Here is a 22,284-nt window from a genome sequence, read left to right on the forward strand (position 1 = left end):
TCCCTGTAAAATCCACAATTTAATTCCTGCTCCTCACGTACAAGGTCTTTAATGATCAGGCCCATCTTATCTCAGAGTACCATATCTGCATATCATGGGTCAACAGCAGCTAGGTGGATGTCAGCAGGTTACATGGTGGAGATAAATCCAGAGTTCGGGTTTGTTTATAAACTCAGGCTTTAGAGCCTTTCAACACGATTACTGACAGATAACACACTCAGAGTACTAAGCACACTGTGTACAGGACTGTTTGATTTTTACATAGAGGAAAATCATGCAAACTGCTGAGCTGTTGAACCAGCTGATCCAGCCTTTAGTCTAAGATGGAGTCAGCCACACAAACAGGTTGAACAGGATGTGCTCTGTGCAGCACCTGCATGTAAAACAAAAGCAAGTCTGTTCCTGTGAAATGAAACTGAAAGCCTCTCTGAGCGTCTCCCTGTAGAAAATGGAGGCTGAGCTGAGTCAGATCACTCAGCCTGCAGACAAATGGAGGCGTGTTTGAGACGTGCAGATAAACAGTCACAGCTTTGTGTCGGCCTCTGAAGGCTCAGAGGACGACAGGCAGTTGTCATGGTATCAAGTGCACGACGGCTCTCTGCACACACTTTGAGTCCTTATTCACATTTTCTATAAGTCCTCATCTCCGTGGACCTGAGGGATTACCCACAGTTCATAGTGCTGTGATGACTTACTTAGACTTAGATCCTCCCGCGCTGATCGGCGCATCGGGCGACAAGAGAACGCCATCGAACTCGGTCTATCGCGGCAGTTGTTGCTTCATCCCATGACAGTTCGACTGAACGTAAATCTTCAAGGAAAGTCCTCCTCCATGTTATTTTAGGTCTTCCTCGCCGTCTCTTTCCATTCTTCAGGTTCCATAGAACCGCGACACGGGCAGGTCTCGGGTCCGGTAGCCGAAGGATGTGACCGGCAAATCTGAACCGACGCTTGGTGACTTGGACCTGTGATGGTCAAAACATTAAGAACAAGGATGGAAATAAATAAATAACCAAACTGAAGGTTCAGAGGAATGTAGCTCATCTAAAAATCTGTAAAAAAGTTTTTGTTAATGAACAGAAAATGTATTTTTTTATTTCTATAAACAGTGAAAAACAGGAATTTTCTGTCATTTAATTGTTTCTCTGTTACTTCATTCATTTGGTTTTGTATGAGTGGTCATGGCGGAGGAGACGTTCCTCCTTCACATCTCCAAAAACTTCCATTTGGCCGATTTGGACTCTTTGCTGGGCCGATTCTGGGCCCCGGGCCTTATGTTTGACACCCCTGCACTCAACCATTTACAGGTTTGGAAACTAATTACAGAAAAGAAAAAAGAATCAAGCTCAAAATGAAGCAAATTACATCAATTTTAAATGTGAGCATAATTTCACCAAAAAGGCTTTTTATGTCTCATTTTCAGGCTCTGGTTGTTTGAGGCTGTTTGAGGCTCAGTTATAGACAATAGTGCTTGAATTCAAACAGACAACATGAAAGATGAGGAAATCCCTCAGAGGACTCTGAGGATCCTCAGCGTCACTGTGATACGTGTCTGTATGTGCACATCTTTACTTTTAATAAGATGTTTCAACATGCAGACAGAATCTAACACAGTAACAGCTGCCTTTGTTTCAGATCCAGCTCATTCCAGTTCACTGACAGAGACAAAGTTTTGGTGCTGTTTTGACAGCTCTGATGACTCTGATAACATCTCCCTCCCAGTAATAACCTCCCAGCAGCAACTGCCACAGGCAAATGGGCATGAGGAAGGATAGTTTCACTTCCTGCAGTTACAGTAAAACAGTCTTTGTAATTCACATCTGTGTGACTCGTTTAAGTTTTTTGTCCTGTCAGTGAAACTCTTACAGATACAGATGTGATGCTGCTGCACATGTTAGTAAATCTGACCCTAAATCTTCTTTAAAATTTCAACCTTTGTTGTGAACACGTATTTTTCAAACAGCAGGGTCAGAACACACTGTGGAAAAGTAAGATGCACGTTTTGTAGTCCATCTTCTGGTCATTGTAGTTTTAACCCTGTGGACATCCAGCATCACGTTGTTAATGAGACAGAGTGTAAGGTCATTCTCAGCACACGGCTCTGTTATTTCCTAACTCCTTATCAGTTCTCCTAGTGACCTTTCCTTCACCTCATTGGTGTTTTCGGACTTTCGGACTGTTTATTAAAAAAGGTTGACAGTTTGATTACAGCTGTTCAAACTGATTTTCTGTTCCTTGTATATTTGTCACACTTACATGTTTCAGATCAGGAAGATGTAGCTTTGGATTTGTTCCCTTAATAACAAACGCCTCCATTTACAATCTTCATTTTGTATTTGATCTGAAACATTTAAGTGTGACAAACATACAACCTGCTGTTGTGTTGCTTTTGTGTGCTGCTGTCACTGATGGCTGCTGCTGCTGTGACAACAGACACACAAACAATTTGATGTCATCAGAAATCATGGTCATCATCTGGAAACACTGAGAGAAAAGCTGATTTACTTTCACACTCCAACACTGTTATTATGTCCTACAGTTTGAGTGTGTAACAGCACTGCCCCCGTGTGGTCAAACTGGAGCATTGCACATGATAATTCGCATCCAGCAAACATCTTGGACCTTCACACACATCTGACCCTGATTCAGTGGAGTCTTTAGAAATTTCAGTGTTTCTAAAGTCTATTTCCTTTCTTATGATAATTTTAATTTTAATTATTATTTGTTTTTGTTATTTTATGTGTCATAATCTTTTATTTTGTAGTTGTTTCAAAATGTTTTATTCTTTGTATCTGTACTTTATGAACTAATGAGGGATCAAAAATGCTGTAAAAATGAATAAAAAGCTCAAACTTAGACCCTCCTGTATGTACTCAGGTCTGTAAAGCCCAGCAATGACACCTGGTGGCAGAGAGGTTAACTGCAGTCACGTGACCGTCCTCCTTTTGCTGTGCAGTACAGTGTTATTTTTGTACCACTATTCTGAGGGCACATGAAACATTTGAGCGCACGTAAAAAAAAAAAAAATAAATAAATATGTGTTGCATTTTTAGGAGAGATTTATTTTGAGCAAAGAAAATTCATGGCTGTGTGCAAAAAATGTATTTCAGTGTTTGCTATTATCCATATACACACACAATAACAGCCCATATCGCTCAGTTTTTGCATTTGCTCTTGCTCAGATCTCTGTGGACCTGCTCGCTATGTGTTGCTGGCACTCTCAGCAGCTGTGTCCCAAAACGTCGGCTGCATCCACCGGAGGCTGCATTTGAAGGCCGATTAAGTTACAGTCAGGCGACGAAGGCTGTCCCAATTCATAGACTCCTTCAAATGCGTCCTTCACTTCCCCGAATTTGAAGGATGAGTTGGGTGTGTCCTTCGTGGCCCACCATATCCCAGAATTCAAAGCGTGGCCCAGCCAATTTCAGTTTCCAACACTGGCAGCCGCTACTAAGGTTTAAAATTACTTTTATTAATCTTTCTTGGTCACAAAATAAACTTTTAACATATTTTCAGGTGAGAAAGTAGTCGTGTAAATTTCAAATATCTGGTTTATCAAGACATCACATATTTGCAAAAGTCCGCTGATGTTTTTGGAGACGTCTCTTACCCACCAGCTCGATAGGGCTTTAGAGCGTGATGTCATGGGAGGAGGCGTGGTCACGATTTTTGGTCGAGCCGCCATGTTAGTAGGCCAAACAAAGGGCTACAGGAGCGAAAGCAGATGGAAACATCAGCTATGGCTTGTACTTGCTGTGTTGTCGATTGCAGTGTTAGATCGCACGATAGGGAAAGAAATAAGCTGGAAAACGGGCTCTATTTTTACCGTTTCCCCTCCTGGAAGCAACGTGAGGGATCTCATGTATCTGATGTTACCAAACGAAGATGTCAGGCTTGGAGAGCAGCGGTGAGACGAGCTGATATCGAGTTCTCTGTCATCATTTTTTGTTGGTGTGTTCTCCACATTTTCATTCCGATAAGTTCTAAAGAAATTCGTATTGCTCTTTATAGGCTTTTAGTTTTATTTTCAATGCGCTGAGATCATAGAAAATTAGAACAAACAGCCTAACGTCTCTTGGCATCCAGGCGCAAGCAGTCTCTTTGTCTTTTGTGCTGATTTTAAGCATGGTTCTGGCAGACCTGCTTCCAACAGTGTGTTTGTTTTGATTTGTGGCTTTCTAACATGGCACCGCGATCCCACAATGCACTGCGGCGTGACATCAACTCTAAAGCCCTATAGGGCACACACAAACACACAGTGTTGGAACGACGATTACAAGATGCTTAAAAGCAGCTCAAAAGAGAGTGAACTGTATAGAGACCGATTGCGTCCAGAGGCGAAGCAGCGGTACTTGCAGAAAATAGCGTGCATTGGAAATGTGGACCCGTATGAAATACGGCCGTGGAGTAGAAACCCTGAAGACCAACCGCTACTGACGTAGCCTGACATATTTTCGTACCTTGTCTGTGGAGTCAGCGCGTACAAGTCGTCATTCAAACAAAGGTAAGTCAGCTCGAGTACTGCGAGTGAAACGCGTTTGATTTCCCTGCAAACATTCACATTAGTGCAGCATAAATTCATTCATGAGAGGAAATTACAGTGAGAACATGTGGAGGCTGTTAGAGGGATAACATGGTGAGTTCAGTGCATTGATGTGACATTGTCCTGAAGGATTGTTATTCTTTATGGTTAAAGAAATTGCACTATTCATATTTATTATAAATAATCCTAATTATACATCTTGCTTCCATGTTTGTATCTTGTGTCACTAAAAATACATTTTATTTTAGTTTTATACTTTGATTAATGACCTGCAGAATCTCCTTATCATATTAAGTGATTCATAATTGTCACTTTATGCTTTCTCCATCTCTAAAGTGATGACATCCTTGCATTACATACTTTAGGTTCATTTTCTGCAGGCAGGTTTCTGACAGAACAGGCAGATTTACACTATAACATGCAGCGTTCTATAGATGGACACATAAAGAAATGAAAAATTACATGTATGTGCTAACTTTCTAAACACTTTGTTACATTTATGATAAAGTAGATTAAACACATTTATGTCGGCCTTGGCTCATAGTTCTTGTCTTTAAATGAACTTTGTCTGTGTTTCAGGTCCTGCACTCTCAAAGACTGAATGAACCAGCATTGCAGCCATGGGTCACTGTGAGCATCACAGGGAAGGTTGAAGCCGCCCACTGCACCTGTAAGGCTGGAGTCGTGGAGACCTGCACCCATGTCGCTGCTCTTCTGTTTAATGTAGAAGCAACAGTGTTGATCCGTGGCACAAGGACTGTTACAGATTGTTGGGTCTGTGTTTCCACAAGCCCCGCTAATTCTAGAGACTTATTCATCATGAAGAAAACAAGACAGTCGATCGATCACTTGCGCAAGGGAGGCCTCGTCTGTGTCCACCACGAAAATGACCCCCAGATCTGACCTCCTCCTGCTACCTTTTATTGAGAGACAGTTCACACAAAACACGTCAGAACAAAGCCACGCCCCCTTGGTTCTAAGACAAAGCATTTTATGTATATGTGTGAACTTCTGTAAGAACGTGTGTGTGTGTGTGTGTGTGTGTTATGTGAGAATGTGTGTGTCAGACCTCCTGCTGACCAAAGGGTCATAAACCCAGGAAGCTTACATCAAAAGAAACAGATCTTTCAGTTAGGATGTATCTACAATAAAACCTCCCCCAGCACAGAGTGGTTGGAGAGGTGGTCAGGATCAAAGGAATGGCTTTGATCCTACTGCTTAAACTAAGACTGTACAAATTTAAGAAACACAATGGCAACATTCAACAATTAGACTTAACATAGATGAACCTGCATACTGGGTTTTGCTGGGTAATGTGACCAAGATACAGCCAGAGGTTGGCCATAAGACAGACTTCTCCTCTTCAGCTGCCCAAAAAAAGGCTCTTGATCAAAACATAAACAGACCATCTGTAGTGACAGGTAAAAGGAGCCGTCCTCAAAAAAGAAAAATCCCACCTGCTACTTTGTGTCATGAACCGAAGTTCAGCGCACAAGCTGGACCCAGAAGCAGAGCCAACACACACAGGAGTACGAGAAAATAAACTTTATTTTAACTGAAGGTGTCCCGGGAGGGTAGAAGGAAAACACGCGTGAAACTAGAGAAACCAAGGGACCGGGAGATGAGTCGCGCAGGAACGCCGAAAACGGGACTGTGGGAGGCTGCAACAGAAAAAGGACAAGAATTATTGGGGCGCGGGAATAGCAGCATACGTGGGGGAAGAGTATGAGTCTTACGATGACAGCGGGGCCGTGGGAGCCGGAGGGAGGGTGAGGGTCCGCGGGGGAGCTCCAGGAAAGTCGAGGTGGCGAGTACTGAAGGCGATCCAAATTCCAGACGGGCAGGTGGCTCAAAAAACACGCCGAGTTGTTATCTGAGTGCACAGGACAGGATTAGCACTAGTTCAGACAGATGAGTTTTCACAATCGCTTTCCCGCAGGTGTACGTTACCGCTGTGAGACGACTACGGACTGGCGTGGAGCAGCAGGCTGGGCTGGATCAAATAGTCCACCTGATGATCGCCTGGGATGGGGTGCAGGTGTGGAGTTAACAGCCACGCCCGTGGGCGTGGGCATCCCATCAGCACCTCGGACGCCGGGCCGCGGACCATGACACTTTGGAGCAGTTGTCACTGCTATTGGATACTTTGCTGGAACACAGTAAAGCTGTGGGTTGTGGGAATGACCCATAATGTTTTATCTAGGGGTCTAGATTTATGCCTGTAGTGCACTGCCGTGTAAATAATTTGCATTTACTGAATATGTACTGACTGAGTCCCACTGTTCAAAAGTTGAATAAAGAAACAAACTAATTTTTGCCTCTTTTTTTTTTTATTAAAACCACTTTATAGAACATCACATCAGTTACAGTGTAGAATCCATGTCATTTATAGTTTACAAATGACAAAATGTTTACACAAAACCATGAGTGTTTACATGGTATCACCCACTACTAACATTACTTTATTTACTGTATCTTTTGAAAAAAAATACCGCTATTTATACAGCACAAGACTTAAGAACATTTAACAGGAGCAGGTTTCATTCTTCCCTGGTTTTATTATCACACTGTTCACCAAACGCAGCAAACCTTCACCATCTTATCCAGGAGGGTCACCTCTTCACCCTCACATGGAAGAAGTAATCTGATTGGCATGGTGGTTTGTTTGAAGCAGGTCCCTTGAGTAGCGCTGGAACTCAGTCATGATGTTTCATCCATTTCATAGGCTGGTTTGCTGCAATAATGCCAAATAATTAGCAACTCCATAAATAGAAGGTAGTTCTGCAAAATCACTCAGTAGGATGTTTGTTCTAATTTGCTATGAGCTCAGAGCGCATAGAAAATAAAACTAATAGGTTATAAAGAGTGATATGAACATATTTAGAACTTACCGGAATGAAAATGTCTGGAGCACCAACAGATATTTGGAGATGGAAGAGAACTGCACGTCAGCTCGTCTCACAGCTGCTATCCAGGCTAGACGCCTGAGTTTGGTAACATCCGATACACGAGCTGCTCATGTTGCTTCCAGGTTGGGAAAGAATGAAAAGATATCTGTTGGTGCTCCAGACATTTTCACTCCGGTAAGTTCTATATATGTTCATATCACTCTTTATAGCTTAATAATATTATCGTTGGGGCTCTCGGAGGTTGTAGAAATTGCGAACAAACATAGAATTAAGTGACTGTGCAGACATACGTGCTATGTAACGATTCGCTAATTCTTTCGCACAACTGTAGGGAAGCCTGCCTATGAAATGAATCACACAAATCCAGACTGGGTACCAACGTTACACACAGTTTTTGATACAGGCGACATGGGCGGTTGCCCGGGGCGGCATCGTGGTGGGGGCCGGCATCACGGGCATTGGCAAAAAAAATAAAAATAAAAAATTGCTCGTACTCACGCTGCCCCGACATTAGCCAGCGCATATTGGGAATGGCACAGGCACCAATCGGTTTTCTATCGGCCATTTGCTGGGAGTAAGGACGCCCTCCGTTTGCGAGGTGCGCCTGCTGCTTGCAGCACAGGGAGGAGAGGGCGGGGGATTCTCTGGCTGGAGCTGCATCTAATAACCAACTAACTAATAACTAACAATATTAATAATTTCTACAAAAAACTAATTTAGCTCTTCTAGATGCATAAACTTCATCACACAAGTAAACACAGCCTGATTGGAAATGCGGCATAGGTAGGAACAACCTGTCTTGTAGTCGTCCCCATTCACTCTCCAACCAATGATCACCTTCCAGCTGCAACTTACATAAACATAAAGGAAAGGAAAAACTCAATGCATCATGGGAATCCCCGGCAGCCTACATCTATTGCAGCATAACTAAGGGAGGATTCAGGGTCACCTGGTCCAGCCCTAACTATATGCTTTAGCAAAAAGGAAAGTTTTAAGCCTATATCTTAAAAGTAGAGATAGTGTCTGTCTCCCGAATCCAAACTGGAAGCTGGTTCCACAGAAGAGGGGCCTGAAAACTGAAGGCTCTCCCTCCCATTCTACTTTTAAATACTCGAGGAACAACAAGTAGGCCTGCAGAGCGAGAGCGAAGTGCTCTAATAGGGTGATATGGTACTACAAGGTCATTAAGATAAGATGGGGCCTGATTATTTAAGACCTTGTATGTGAGGAGCAGGATTTTGAATTCTGGATTTAACAGGAAGCCAATGAAGGGAAGCCAAAACAGGAGAAATATGCTCTCTCTTTCTAGTCCCTGTCAGGACTTTTGCTGCAGCATTTTGCATTATGCATGTATTTTTTAAAAAGTGAACATCTACAGCTGCAGTGTTAAAAAAAATTTGGTTGAAAAATTTGGTTGCACCTAATTTTTGTGTTGATACACCTAAGAAAAAAAGTTAGGTGCTGAAACTTAAATGTTTCAGATCTGTTGCGTCTTCAAAAACCAAAATGAAATCACTGACACAGGAACACACAGGAATATTGTTGCTACTTGTTTTACTGAACCTTCTTTTTAGTCACATGTTCACAACACCAGTGTCCATTCACTGCCTCCTACAGGACACTCTCTTCTTCCACCTTTGTACAGGACATTCACGTAACGCAGCACCGATGCTGCCTCACCTGGCATTACCAGTATAGCAACACACTATTATCACACTCATTCTGTGTGTTCTTCAGATGAATAACATGAACTTCAGATGTCTGTACTTGTAATTAATAACCGCTATGCATACGCAAACAAATATATTTATATAAACAAATAATTCTTTATGATACCACAAGATCAAACAGATTTAAATATCAAACAAAGAAAACACAAAATCCAGTTTCTAAATGGAGATGTTTGTAATTAAGGGGAACAAATCCAATTCGAGGCTTTCAGTTTCATTTCATAGGAACAGCTTTGCCTCTGTTTTACCTGCAGGTTCACACATGGAGAGAAATTTGCCTCGCATAGAAATCTGTGTATGCTTTGGAACTCGGTCTCTGTGTGTCTCACTTTATAAGAGAACTCACTTGTCAAAACACAACCTAGATCCAAGTCCAAGAAACAGAACAGTGGGAACAGACCCAGAGACGCTAACAGGATCATGAGCTCTTCACATGTTTAGTTTGTAGAACATAAAGTGTGTAAAGTCACCAAAGTGTAAAACAGAATAACACATTAAAGCTGAACTTAACTCATTTCAGCTGGAGGAAATTTACTCAGTCACACTTCCTCCCATGAACACAAAGGTCCACTGTTTCTGAGTACACCACCTCTGACATCACAGATTCCTCTTCTCTTATTGTTTCTGTTTTGTTTCTTTGATAAGCTTCATCTGAAGTTTCGATCAGCTGATGTTACATAAACAAACTGATTTAAAAACAGACAGGATTTTAGTTTCACTTTGACATAACTTCCTGTTTTCATGCACAATCAGAGAAAAGAACGTTCCTTGAGTTTGGGAGAACATCTTAATATTTATATATGTTATTTATACTATGAAGAGTATTTAAAGTTTTTTTTTAACATTGGAGTAAAACTGTGACTCCAGCCACCCATGAAACACCAACCATGTGAGACTCAAAGCTGCCATTACTGATCCAATCACATGTGCTGAGGTTGTGACTGTGGACAAACACAGCCTCTCATAAACTCTTTGATCATGTGTTTCACAAAAGGAACAGAACACAAAAACACAGACTCACCACTGAACATCCCCACCAGTGACTGTGTCCACAATACACTGCATGCTGCTCACTTCCACTAACGATGAATGTACTGCATCATTAGAGCCCTTCATGGTTCAACAAAGTCAACAAAGTTTCAGTTGTCATGGTTACAGTTCAGTTAGCTTCCACCAACAAAAATGTTTGAACAGAAAAACTGTTTCAAAAACAATTGAGACAAAATTTAAAATGTTATTCAATTTCTACTGTATGTTAACCCTGTAAACCCTGAAACATGAAATTTCTAGAAAATTCACATTTTATTGGTCCAACATATCAAACGTCGAACCAACACGACTTCTTCTTCTTCTGTATCAGGTGTTGAATCTGAGATTGAAGAGTTGAGTTTGAACACGCAGCTGAACAACAGGTCACGTGGAACAATATTCCACGTGACCTGTTGTTCACGTGGTCGTGGTCGTGGCTTAACGAGTCGGACATTTTGAGATCGAGCAAATCGTTGAAGAACAAATTTTGATCTTTATTTAAACCTTAAATTTAATCTGATGTGTTCAGGTTTAATCTCAGGTTCAGATATTGAGTGAAAACACCAACAGACTCAGACATTTAGGACAAACTAAGAGTCAGATGAGCAGAAACAGAGAACACGGACATGTCTGCTGTAACTGCGTCGCTCTGCTCCACGCTGATGTTTGTCCTGTTCGTCTCTGCAGGTGAGATTTAACTGATAGAAACTAAACTGAGTTTATTTCTGAGATAAAGAGTCTCAGTCTGGTTTACATGCTGATTATATTTCTCTAAGAAGTAGTTTGTTACTCATTCAGTGTTGCGATCGACACAAAGCTGGGTGGAGTCTGTGTGTTGGTGCAGTTTGCAGCACAGACACAAAGAAGTGTAATTTGTGTGTCAGTGTGATGTGTTGTAGTGTCAGGAGTCAGGATGCAGCTACAAAGCTTTTTGTTCAGTGTATACAAACAGCTGTAGCTCCATAAAGGCAGCATGCAGAGACTCACAGTGTCTTATAATGAGAGGCTGCTTTCTCTCACACATGTTGTTCACTTATTATCAGCACATGTTGTTGTTTGTGGAACAGAGTTATTGTAGTTTTTTCTCATTAGTTTGAGTTTTTATTCCATTTGGACTTTTTGTGTTTAGTTCAGTTTAGTTTCCAGATGATTTTCTTCTTTTTCAGGTTTGATTATTTATTGCTTGAAGAGTTTTAATAGTTTTATTCTTTTTTCATTCTTACTGTTTGGAGGTTTGTGTCAGAGGCCAGATTCAGGAGCATCAGTACAGCTGTTACAATAAAAAGCAGTGACTCAGTCTGACAGACATCCAGAGTCTCAATGAACTCGTCCATCAACAACATTTTATCAAACTAACAGATTCTAAAACCAAAGATTTGTTTTTCAGATGATGTTTTTCATCCGTCTCAGTCTTTGCTCATGAACTTTGTCTCCAAACGTCTCAGCCTGAGCTTCCCTCTGATGAACTCGTTCATAATCTCGTCCATTCTGCTCTCAATGAAAATCTGAACATGTTCAGCTCGGCCTCCCGTCTTTGTGTCAGAGTCTCCAAAGCAAACATGACAGCAGCTCACTGCCATCTTCAAACCTTCCCTTTCACTCTTGCTGCTGTCCTTCTGTCACAAATCAGCCCTGATGAAGATGCTCGGGATCAGGTGAGGAGGAGGAGAAGACTCGCTGTGGTGACGCCTGAAGGGACACAAGAAGAAACACAATCAAAGATCATCATCTAATAACAGAAGACAATCTTTTATTGTGTGTTTCTGATTGGCTGCTGTAGAAGAACAGTTGTACTTTGACCTTTAACCTCTCTGCTCTGTGCTGTTTCCTCTTTCAGACCCAAAGATCATCACAGCTGAGTCTGGACAGGACGTCACTCTGACATGTCGAGCTCCAAACAACAACAACATTATTTTAGAGTGGAGCAGAGCTGACCTGGGAGATAAATGTGTGTTTGTTTACCGGGATGGGCGTTTTGAACCAGATGAGCAGCATCCATCTTTTAAGAACCGGGTGGATCTGCAGGACAGACAGATGAAGGATGGAGACGTGTCTTTGATTCTGAAGGATGTGACGATTAATGATGCTGGAACATACGAGTGTCGTGTTGTCCAGCGAGTGGGAGGACCTATGACTCTAATCATCAGCACCAACCTGACTGTTGTTGATCCTCCAGGTGAGTGAGTAGAGTTGAGTGTGTGTGTGATCAGAGGTGAAGCTGCTTCCTGGTTGTTGATGAGACTTTGTAGAAAGCAGCTGGTCTGAGTGATGTGATCAGAGTGCAGTAGATAATGTCTGACAGCAGTTTGAAGAGCAAATGGATTCTGTTCTGTTCTTCACTCATCACCTACCTGACAGCTGACACCTGTTTCTCACCTGCAGGTCAGACAAGAGAACAAGAGAAGGATGAAGATGACAAAGATCGAGGGAAGAAGGATCTATCTACTGGACTGAAAGTTGGTCTGTCAGTTTCTGCAGTTCTTCTTCTTGTTGCTGCTGCTGTTGGTATCCTGATCTACAGGAGATGTAATCTGAATCCTGCTGATCCACATGTAGCAGAGCATCTTCAGCCTGAATGTGAGTCAGATGAACAAACACAAAGAAAGATAAATAAATGATGGTGAACATCCAGCAGACGCTGTAGAAAGCTGGATGTTCAGAGTCTGATGTTATTTCTCTGATGATCATCATGTTCAGACTCAGACCAACAGTGTGTGTCTGTGCTGTCTGTCAGTGACTCTGAACTACAGTTTATTCATCTTCAGGCTGTTCATGAGATTTACTGACACAAAGTCAAACTGTGTTACAAACACACATGAATTTCTGATCTCAGAGTCAGTGAGTGTTTTTGTGTTGGAGCTTCAGGTTCAGCTGATTGTAAGAACTTGTTCTGTGAGAGATGAACAACACAGACCTGAGATCAGCTGCTACACACAATGAATGAAGTGAGAACACAAACGCTGTGTGATGATCTGAGTGCAGATGAAGGTCTGTGGATTATAGACGATCAATAATCTGCCTGCTTGTGTTCAGGATCATCGATCAGTTACAAATGAACGAGCTTTGACTCAGTTTGGATGTAGAAATGTTGTCCAAGTCAAACTGAGCTCTTTCATGTTTCTATGAACTTTGTGTGTGTTGAATGCAGCAGACTGGAAGAAAAACAAAGTGTGTATAACAACCCTCTCTTTAACTGATGCTGCTTATTTTTACACTCAGTAGGTTTCATCATCTTCTCATTAAATACAGCTGATGGTGTTTTACAGCTCACAGTGTTATGATTGTTATCAAACTGCAGATTTATGGAGCTGCACACTCAGAGATTTCTGTCTGATCCTGATACTCTGAAACTTTTTATTGAACTTTTGTTAAAGAACAAACATAAATAATGTTCAGCTCCATATTTACATGTGTTCAGCATACGTTACTGTTGAGAAATCAGTTTTACCCCGGTTCTTTTTATTCCTCGAGCATCCAGAGATGGCACCGGACTCAGTAGTCATTTTCACAAAATCTTTATTCATCTTCATTCATCTTTATTTAAGCATGCACTTCTAGAAGGGAAGATGAGGCGGGTGTCCCTCTGCAAAATCTTCACCCCTTTGTTAGTTACAGTCAGCTTTATAGAAGTGACCCCATCATAAAACCCCCTCTACGGTGTGCTGCAAACTCTGTCTGTGTGTATGTGCACGAGCACGTGAATGCCTACATGTGCACGTTCCCTCGTGTCTATGTGAGTGCTCGTGTGTGACTGTGTACGCATACCTGTGTGTATGTGTGAGTGCACATGAGTGAGTGTGCGTGTGGATGTGTGTGCGTGACAGTTAAAACACTGTGGGTGAAGATATCTTCCTAGAGGTCATAAACCCCCACCTTACATCCTCTGGGGAATTTCCACTCAATGGGGGAGAAGCCCTCTAAAATCTACTGCTAAATTCACAACACAATGAGGCCTTTATTACTCTACAAACAATGTCTCTACAATAATTCTACTTTCTATGATAACACATTTCTGAACTCTACATCAGCTAAATATTCCTACGTTACCATGGTGATTTAACCAGGTTGGTGAGAGAGACGACTCTGACTGTTTGTCCGACACAGCTCACTAACACATTACTCTGGCTTGTAGTTTCTGACTGTTACGGATTCAAATATTGGGGATGGAGACAAGAGGAAAAACCACAATAACAACACTGGTCCAGCCGGGTTGAGTCAAACAATGATTTTAATGATCACACGCGTGGGAGATGGACACCGTATGCAGACAGCATCAGATATCAAAATGGTGGAGCATTGATCAAACTCTTATAGCCTCTGGTGTCTCCACCTTATCATAAAAGCCTAAACATTCACATGCTTTCTCTCACACAGCGCCTAAGCTACGACCTTGGCTCCCCGTCTATCTGCTCCTGCTGAGATGGGGCAGAAAACTCCAGCATGTTCTGTTCTCTTCTAATCAGACAAATAAGGCGATGACTTTCTGCAAACAGTATTTCTTATAATTCAGCAGTATAATGCATCATAAACAATATCCTTCATTCACACTAAATCAGCAGGCTAATGTAATGCAAATCAGTTTAACTAATGCAATAGTTATCACCTTCTAATTCAGGAGAATAATGCAAACTAAAACTACATAATAATTCACAACCTTTAATTAGGGGTCTAACATGGCATAAAATAATATTATAATCCCACATGACACTTTGCATGTTTAGCATGAGGCTAAAATTCCCCCTCAGTGGGTCACTGGTGACCTGCTGGATGTTCAGAGGTTCATTAAATCCAACATGACTAAAAACTGTTCAGTTCAGTTCAGTTCATTTTTATTTCAAACATTTCAAACATGTGCCTTCACAATCATTACAAAATATCATTCATTATATTTGTTTGAAAAGGAGTATTTACTTATTTGTCCCTACCCCCTCAAGTTTTACCTCTCATTCATTTAATTTTTTTTGTCTTAAATTAAACAAACAACATATGAAAGATATGAAGTAAAACAAAACAAAACATACATAAATCAAAAACAAGAAATTAGCAAGCCCCACCACAGTATAGTTTCTTTCATATGAAAAATACAGAATGTGTATATTTGCAGATACACAAGTTATGGAAAAACAACAAACCAAAACAAAAAAAAATCCAAAAAAGAACCGCAACACCATTACCAGCAACATTACCGTCCTGGGTTAACCCCGTTTTCTTCATTCTTATACTTATTTAAAATTAGGTTTTTATATTTTACTTTAAACTGTTTTATGTTTTGACTGTCTTTTATTTCTTCTGTTAGACTGTTCCATAATTTAACTCCTGCAATTGAGATTGACATAGTTCTTAAAGTTGTTCTAGCACTTTAAATATTTTGTTTATTTCCTTTGACATTAGAGGGAAATGGAATTTAAAAATACAAAGTCAATCATTCTGATCATAATTGTACTTTGACCTTTAACCTCTCTGCTCTGTGTTGTTTCCTCTTTCAGACCCAAAGATCATCACAGCTGAGTCTGGACAGGACGTCACTCTGACATGTCGAGCTCCAAACAACAAGATCGGAGGTGTAAAGTGGAGCAGAGCTGACCTGGGAGAATATGTGCTTTTGTACCGTGACGGTCACTTTGATCCAGATGACCAGCATCCATCTTTTAAGAACCGGGTGGATCTGCAGATGAAGGATGGAGACGTGTCATTGATTCTGAAGGATGTGACGATTAATGATGCTGGAACATATGAGTGTCATGTTATGTGTGGTGTCTTCATGGCAGAAACACACTCGTGGAAGATCATCAAAATCAGTCTGAGTGTTGTTGATCCTCCAGGTGAGTGAGTAGAGTTGAGTGTGTGTGTGATCAGAGGTGAAGCTGCTTCCTGGTTGTCGATGTTTGTTTGTTGTATGGATGAGCTGGTGGATGTCAGAGGTAGACAGATGTTTCTCCAGCTGTTGTCTTTGTGGCTGGTAGTCTAGAGTTGTAGAGCAGCATTGTTTGGTTAGAGCAGAAACATTTAGGAATCTTCTTGTTGCATTCTCAATCATCAAGGTAAATAAATCTCCAAAGATTGATTCTGTACATTTGAGCGGAGTCAAGGAGGCCATTTACATGAAAAGGGAAAGACCATCTCTGAATCGAGGAGGGGGTCTAAGGGTACATCTTTCACTATCTTACAATGCTGTGATTGCAGCCATTCCCCAACTCTCTGTGAATGGTACTCATGGCCATTGATCAGTGGTTGTTGATCAATGTCATGAGAATTTGCATAATTAAGATTAAGGAACTGACCTGCAGCCCATTGTTCCTTCAGTGGGCTGGTTTCAGTCATTATGCAAATGTACTGTTTATAAGATTGAAACCTGCAGTCAGCTGAGACTGAAGAAGTCACTTGGATGAGTGACGAAACGTTTCTCCCACAAAATGCTTCGTCCAGATGAACAGAATCAACTTTTGGAGACATTTATGAATCCGTCTCTTCTTCTCTTGCTCTCTAAATATCAGTGTTGGGACTAACGCGTTATTAAGTAGCGCGTTACAGTAACTACGTTATTATTGTAGTAACGAGCACGGTAACTAGTTATTATGCCAAAATCAGGAACGCGTTAGTCGTTACTGGGATTTAGATAGGCTCGTTACTCGTTACTTCGTGTGGTGGCTTTCGCGGAGCTTCCACAGATTCAGTAACATTATCAAGTGGTGGAGGCCAGCAGGTGGATGAGAGAAAGCAACACATTCTCGGGCTGGAGAAAGGGGACGCAGAAGGAAAAGAGACCCGAGGCGGCCGCCGGTCCAAGTGTGAACTGAACTTCAGGTAAGAAGTTATGACCTGCAGTCTCTCTGGGTCAGATATAAACCAAGTTTAGGTGGAGTTTATTTTCTTTATTCTGATTTTTTCCGTACTGCGTGCTAGCTAGCATGATGGAGTTTCTATACAGCTGGGTGGTGCTATGAAGTTAATGATGTTGAACTTTATTTTGTTCATAAGTTATTAGAGTTGTCAACCGTCCCGTCTGGTATTCAGAGAAAATATTACGCGTTTCTTATTGAGGTGAAAAGGAACAGAGTTTGTCCCGTAATTCAGCTACAATGAAAAAGACACAAAGCTGGAGTTATTCTGTGTCTTTGCTGCACAGCTGCCTCTTCTTCTCTCATTCTCCCCCCTCCCTCTCCCGTTTCTACTTCAATCATGAAAACTGATCAATGATCAGCTGATCGGCTCTCTTGTTTGTTTATCGCCCACTTTGCGCCGAAAGAGGAAACCAGCGGATGTCTCGCTAAACAACATCAGCACGTTTAAGCTTGATCAGCTGTTGTTAGAATTAATTTAATATTAATTTCTAGTATCAGCTGATGTTTGCTGGAGCCACAGCTGCAAAAAAGCTGCTGGTCATGATATGGTTTGGTTATCTGGTGAGAGGGAAACATGAAGATGAAACCAGGAGATGTCCTTACTGGATCATCAGAGCTGTGATGGAGAAACAGGTTTACCTTTTAGGTGACATGAATGAGTTGAAGTTATGAACTGTTTCTGAGAGACAAATAACACCAGAATCCTTTTTTAGGTAGCTGACAGCTGGTAACTGTGCAGGTGCGGGTCTAGCAAAGTTTTGCCAGGGGGGCAGGTAGGGCATTAACATTTAAAATGTCTAGCTTTTAAAAAATAATTATCTGAATCTTGCAACAAACGATTGATAGATTGATGCATATATACCATCAAAACAGTGTACATCACTGTCACAACAGCGTTTGTTTTCATTCAAAGGCTTTATGATTTTTCCTATAATGGCGGCCGGTCTCTAGTCAAAATGCCCGGGCCGATTTTTTTCTCCCAGTCCAGCCATGTATGCAGCTCATCTGCAGTCTGGTGTTACCTACATCTTCCTATTCAGAAGGCAGAATTTCCGAGTTCTGAGTACAATCGAAAGCACCACGACTGCAGTTTTTGTGTTGGATGTAAAAGGCGCACATGACTCTGTGACGTAGGCTAGAATCATGGCAGCAGTCAATGATGGTCCAGGTGTGGGATTTCTCTCGTGGAAATATGCACATTATCTTTTCCTGTCTATTGGTAGGTGGCACAGTGCACTTGTGGCAAGTAAGCAAGCTAGAAGACTGGCAAAGTTATGGAAGCAACACATTAACAAGAGAATTCTGAGTAAAACCAAAGTTACTTTCCCTAGTAACTAGTTACTTTGAAAGTAACGAGTAACTTGAAGTAACTGAGTTACTTTTGAGAGAAGTAACAAGTAATGTAACTAAGTTACTATTTTAAAGTAACTTACCCAACACATGTGTGGGGAAACTCAATGTTAAAGCCTACAGCTTCAGGGGGGGTGAGGGGTGAAGCTGGTGCTTGTGAGTCTGTGAAAGTGAATCCTGCCGGTGCCATAGCTGCTGAAAACGTACTTAGTGCAGACACAAAACGTCCATCAGCTTCAAAGTGTGTCAGAAAAATGTCCACATGGTGACTGATGGATGAGAGAGGTCCCATTGTTGTTGTTGTGCACAAATCATTGAACAACACAAACACTTAGAGCTGCTTTCAGTGCTGCCTGTTTTGTTACTGCACACATTTCTGATGGTCCTACAGTCCAACGTAGCAAACGTCTCCCTGAAGCCTCTTCTTAGAGACCAAAGGTTGGATCAGAGCGAGCAGCTGAAAGGACACATCTATGAATGCAGTCAGAGACTTTCTCACAACCTCACACTTCATCTGATCACATTTACACTCAGGTTTTGACTCAAGTTCTCTGCTATTATAAAAACAATAAAACCTAAGTTTCAGTTTTCAGTTTTATTTGTCATATGCAAGTTAGCACATTGCAATGAAATGTGTTTAAAGTGTAGGATCGGCACTAATAGTATCACAGATGTCTGCTGTAACTGTGTCAGTCTGCTTGACAGGTGAAAGTTATAAACCAAATTGTGTTTATATCAGAGATCAAACTGGTTTACATGTTAATAAAATTTCTCTAATATGAATTCATTTTGTCTATGTGTGAAGTTTCTGACACTTTGCATGTTTAGCATGAGGCTAAAATTCCCCCTCAGTGGGTCACTGGTGACCTGCTGGATGTTTCCTGTTGTTTCCTCTTTCAGATCAGAAAACCATTGTCACAGCTCTGGACAGGACGTCACTCATGTCGAGCTCTGAGGAGTGAGTCAGAGAAAATGAACCAACAGCCTCATCAACCTGAGTGTTGACACAGACCGAAACTCAGACATTTTTCTCAGTCTGATCAGACCATCTGATCCAGACACTCCGACGCTATAGACTCTACAGAATTCTGACAGTTTGTCACGGTTCTGTATTTTGAGTTTATTGTGTTTTGGTTTAGTTTTGCATCATGGATTGTTTTCTTGTTCTCTTGTTGTGGTTGTGATGATTATTATTAGAGTTTCATGTTTGTGTTATCCATGTTTTAGGAATTGTGGTTTCATGTATAGTTCAGTTCCATGTGTCATTTTCTGTCTCTCTGTGTTGAGTCCGTGTCTCTGAGTTGTAAATCATGTTTCCTGTTTTATTGTGAAAGTCTTTGTCTTATGTTAGTGTGTGCAGCTTTGTTCCCCCTGTCTCGTTAGCCCTGATCTCTCCCAGCTGTGTCTCCCTCCTGTTGCCCATTCCCTCATCACTACCCTGTGTATATAAGCCCTGTTTTTTCCCGTGCTTGATGTCGCGTCGTACCATCAGATTATGCCTGTGTGTTTCTGGTCTCCGTAGTCAGTGTTCACTTCATGTTTTGTTTTCGTACCAACAATAAAGCTGAGGTTTTTGAGTTTCAAGTTAGTGTCTGAGTCCTTCGTTTGGATCCTCCTCTCCGCCTGCCCACACACAGAGCCCTGACACCAGTGATGGCCAAATGAAGCTTTCTGAGGCACTGAAGCTTGTATTGAAAAAAGGTTCATTACTCGAAGCTTTTCAATACAATCCTCTCTGGTGACATCTGGTGGTCAAAAATATGAAGAGCAGCTTGAATCCACAAAATAAAACCAACTGCTTCATTAAGATTGCTCACTCTACAGAGTGGAATTCTGTCTGATATTGGGCCGCTGTTGTGTTGCTTTGAACGTGTATTTCCGGGGGGTTAAAAAAAACGTGGTTTATTTGTTTAATAAATAATCTTGACCAGTAAACTCTCCTTGTTCAAACATGCACCATGGTGTGGCCTTTCTTTGCCTGTGACTTCTTGATGTTGGTAAATACAATAATTGAAAAATACCACATTACATATAATAATGTACAACACATTATGGCGTATGCTTCTGCTGTGAGGTCCTGCCTCCATGCACTTGTGCAAGTGCTAGACGGGTGTATTTATAAATAATATTATATTAGGGAAAGTTTCCTAGACATATTTTTGACCTGGGGTAGAATTGATTGTGAAATGGAAAGGGAAAATGCTTTTGAACTTGAAGTGTACGAGGACAGAGAAGGATCAGCTTTATTTCAGATTTGAGAGATAAACTTTATATTTGAGTTTGATGGTTCTGTTCTCTTTGTGATTACAGGAGCTGCCCTCAGATTCAGACCTCAGCACCACCCAGTGACAGCAGACAGTAGTGATGTGCGGATCAATCCTGAAATATCGATTCCTTCCATTTATGTTCTAGAATCGATTCTCACATTAAAATATCGATATTTTAGTCATTTAGGGTAAATTTGTAGTTTATCATTAACAGGAACACAGTGGAAAGAAACTATAACACTCGGATTGTCTACATTCAAAGGAACTACTTCCTCTTCCGCCTTTCATAGTCACGTGCGAAATACGGCTGTATAAATGTCTCGCAGCCCCTTGGTGCGCACGCACTCCGATTTTCCACCCAGACAACAAAATTGAAAAACCAGATTGCAGAATTCATAGCGCGGCCCAGCCAATTCCAGTTTCCAACAATGGCAGCAGCGACTTAGTTTTAATATTGCTCTTATTTCTCTTTCTGGGTCGTGACGTACTACCCGGCTTTCTTTAGACCGCGAAGGCCGGGTCCTCAGGTGGAAGCAGCCTCTGAATTTGGACACCCCCGCTGTTTCTGGGCTGGCCAATAATAACGGTGATATTTAACGTATTTTATCTGATAAATAAACAATGTAAAATTTATTTATCACCCCAAAACAGCCCTTTTGAATGTCTCCCTAGTATGGCCACAACACCTCACTCTTGGAGAACTTTTTTGCCACATGTATCACAAACCACGTCTCGGCTATTTGTGGAGGTAAAATACGTCCGCACAATTACACTCAGCCATTGTTGTGGAGAAATTCGGGAGAATGGTGGCTCCAGGAGATTTTCGGGAGGGGCACTGAAATTCGGTATACTCCCGGAAAAATCGGGAGGGTTGGCATGTATGGTTGTGGCAACATCACTAACCTTGTCAAACATCTCAGAGTAAATCATATCGCAGAATATGACGAGCGTATGTTGAGACGAACTGAAGAGGAGGAGAGAGACAGGTGCTGCTAGGGCGAGACAGACGTCTCTCATGGAGTCCTTTAGTGCTGCAGGCAGGCAACGTGTTCAAATAGGCACAACTTAAGTTTTTTTATTTCTATATGATGAACTCTGCATTATTAAGTGATAAGAACAAGAAATCTGTCCTGTAATCATTATGATGCTGTAACTTGAGATACAATAAATAAAATAAGTTTTTGTGCAAAGTATCGGTATCTGATCAGTATCGTCGATACCACCCTGAATATTACTTGGTATCGGATCGGAAAGGAAATCAGTGGTATCACACATCACAAGCAGACAGATCATCCAACTAGGGCTGGGACAACGCGTTGACATAATCGATTACGTCGACGGGTAAAATACGTCGATGTAAAAAAATCTGCGTCGATGCGTCACTTTCAAAACAGACATGGCGGCAGCGAGTAGCGGCAACATGAGTGAGGCAGTCGCAGTCGACTTAAACCACTCCACCCAAACACGCAGTTCTACAGTATATAGGATATAATATAATGCATAGGGGATATTTTAACCAAAAAGGAAGTGATTCAGTCGTTTGCTGGCTTTGTAAGGTGGAAATAGCCTATCGTAAAAGCACGACGGCTATGCACCAGCACCTCAAACGACGGC

At 41.5% G+C, this 22,284-nt stretch overlaps 2 protein-coding genes across 2 annotated transcripts in view; one reads left to right on the plus strand and one right to left on the minus strand.

The window, feature by feature from the left end:
* The window catches only part of LOC147333941 (cell adhesion molecule CEACAM5-like), a 129,454-nt gene that overhangs the window by 71,814 nt on the left and 35,356 nt on the right, over positions 1-22,284 (minus strand). The window lies entirely within an intron of this gene.
* LOC147333943 (CD276 antigen-like) overlaps positions 10,838-22,284 on the plus strand; it is a 185,386-nt gene continuing 173,939 nt past the window's right edge. The window contains exons 1-4 of the mRNA XM_086286480.1: positions 10,838-10,898; positions 12,049-12,387; positions 12,594-12,788; positions 15,698-16,033. Coding sequence (XP_086142606.1) covers positions 10,838-10,898; positions 12,049-12,387; positions 12,594-12,788; positions 15,698-16,033 — 931 coding nt within the window. The remainder of the gene's footprint in view (positions 10,899-12,048; positions 12,388-12,593; positions 12,789-15,697; positions 16,034-22,284) is intronic.

The sequence above is a fragment of the Aulonocara sp. 'chitande type north' Nkhata Bay genome, linkage group LG3 (assembly GCF_057382095.1).
Source record: "Aulonocara sp. 'chitande type north' Nkhata Bay isolate Kocher_YH1m ecotype deep benthic linkage group LG3, A_spYH_male_GT1.1, whole genome shotgun sequence".
Lineage (NCBI taxonomy): Eukaryota > Metazoa > Chordata > Actinopteri > Cichliformes > Cichlidae > Aulonocara > Aulonocara sp. 'chitande type north' Nkhata Bay.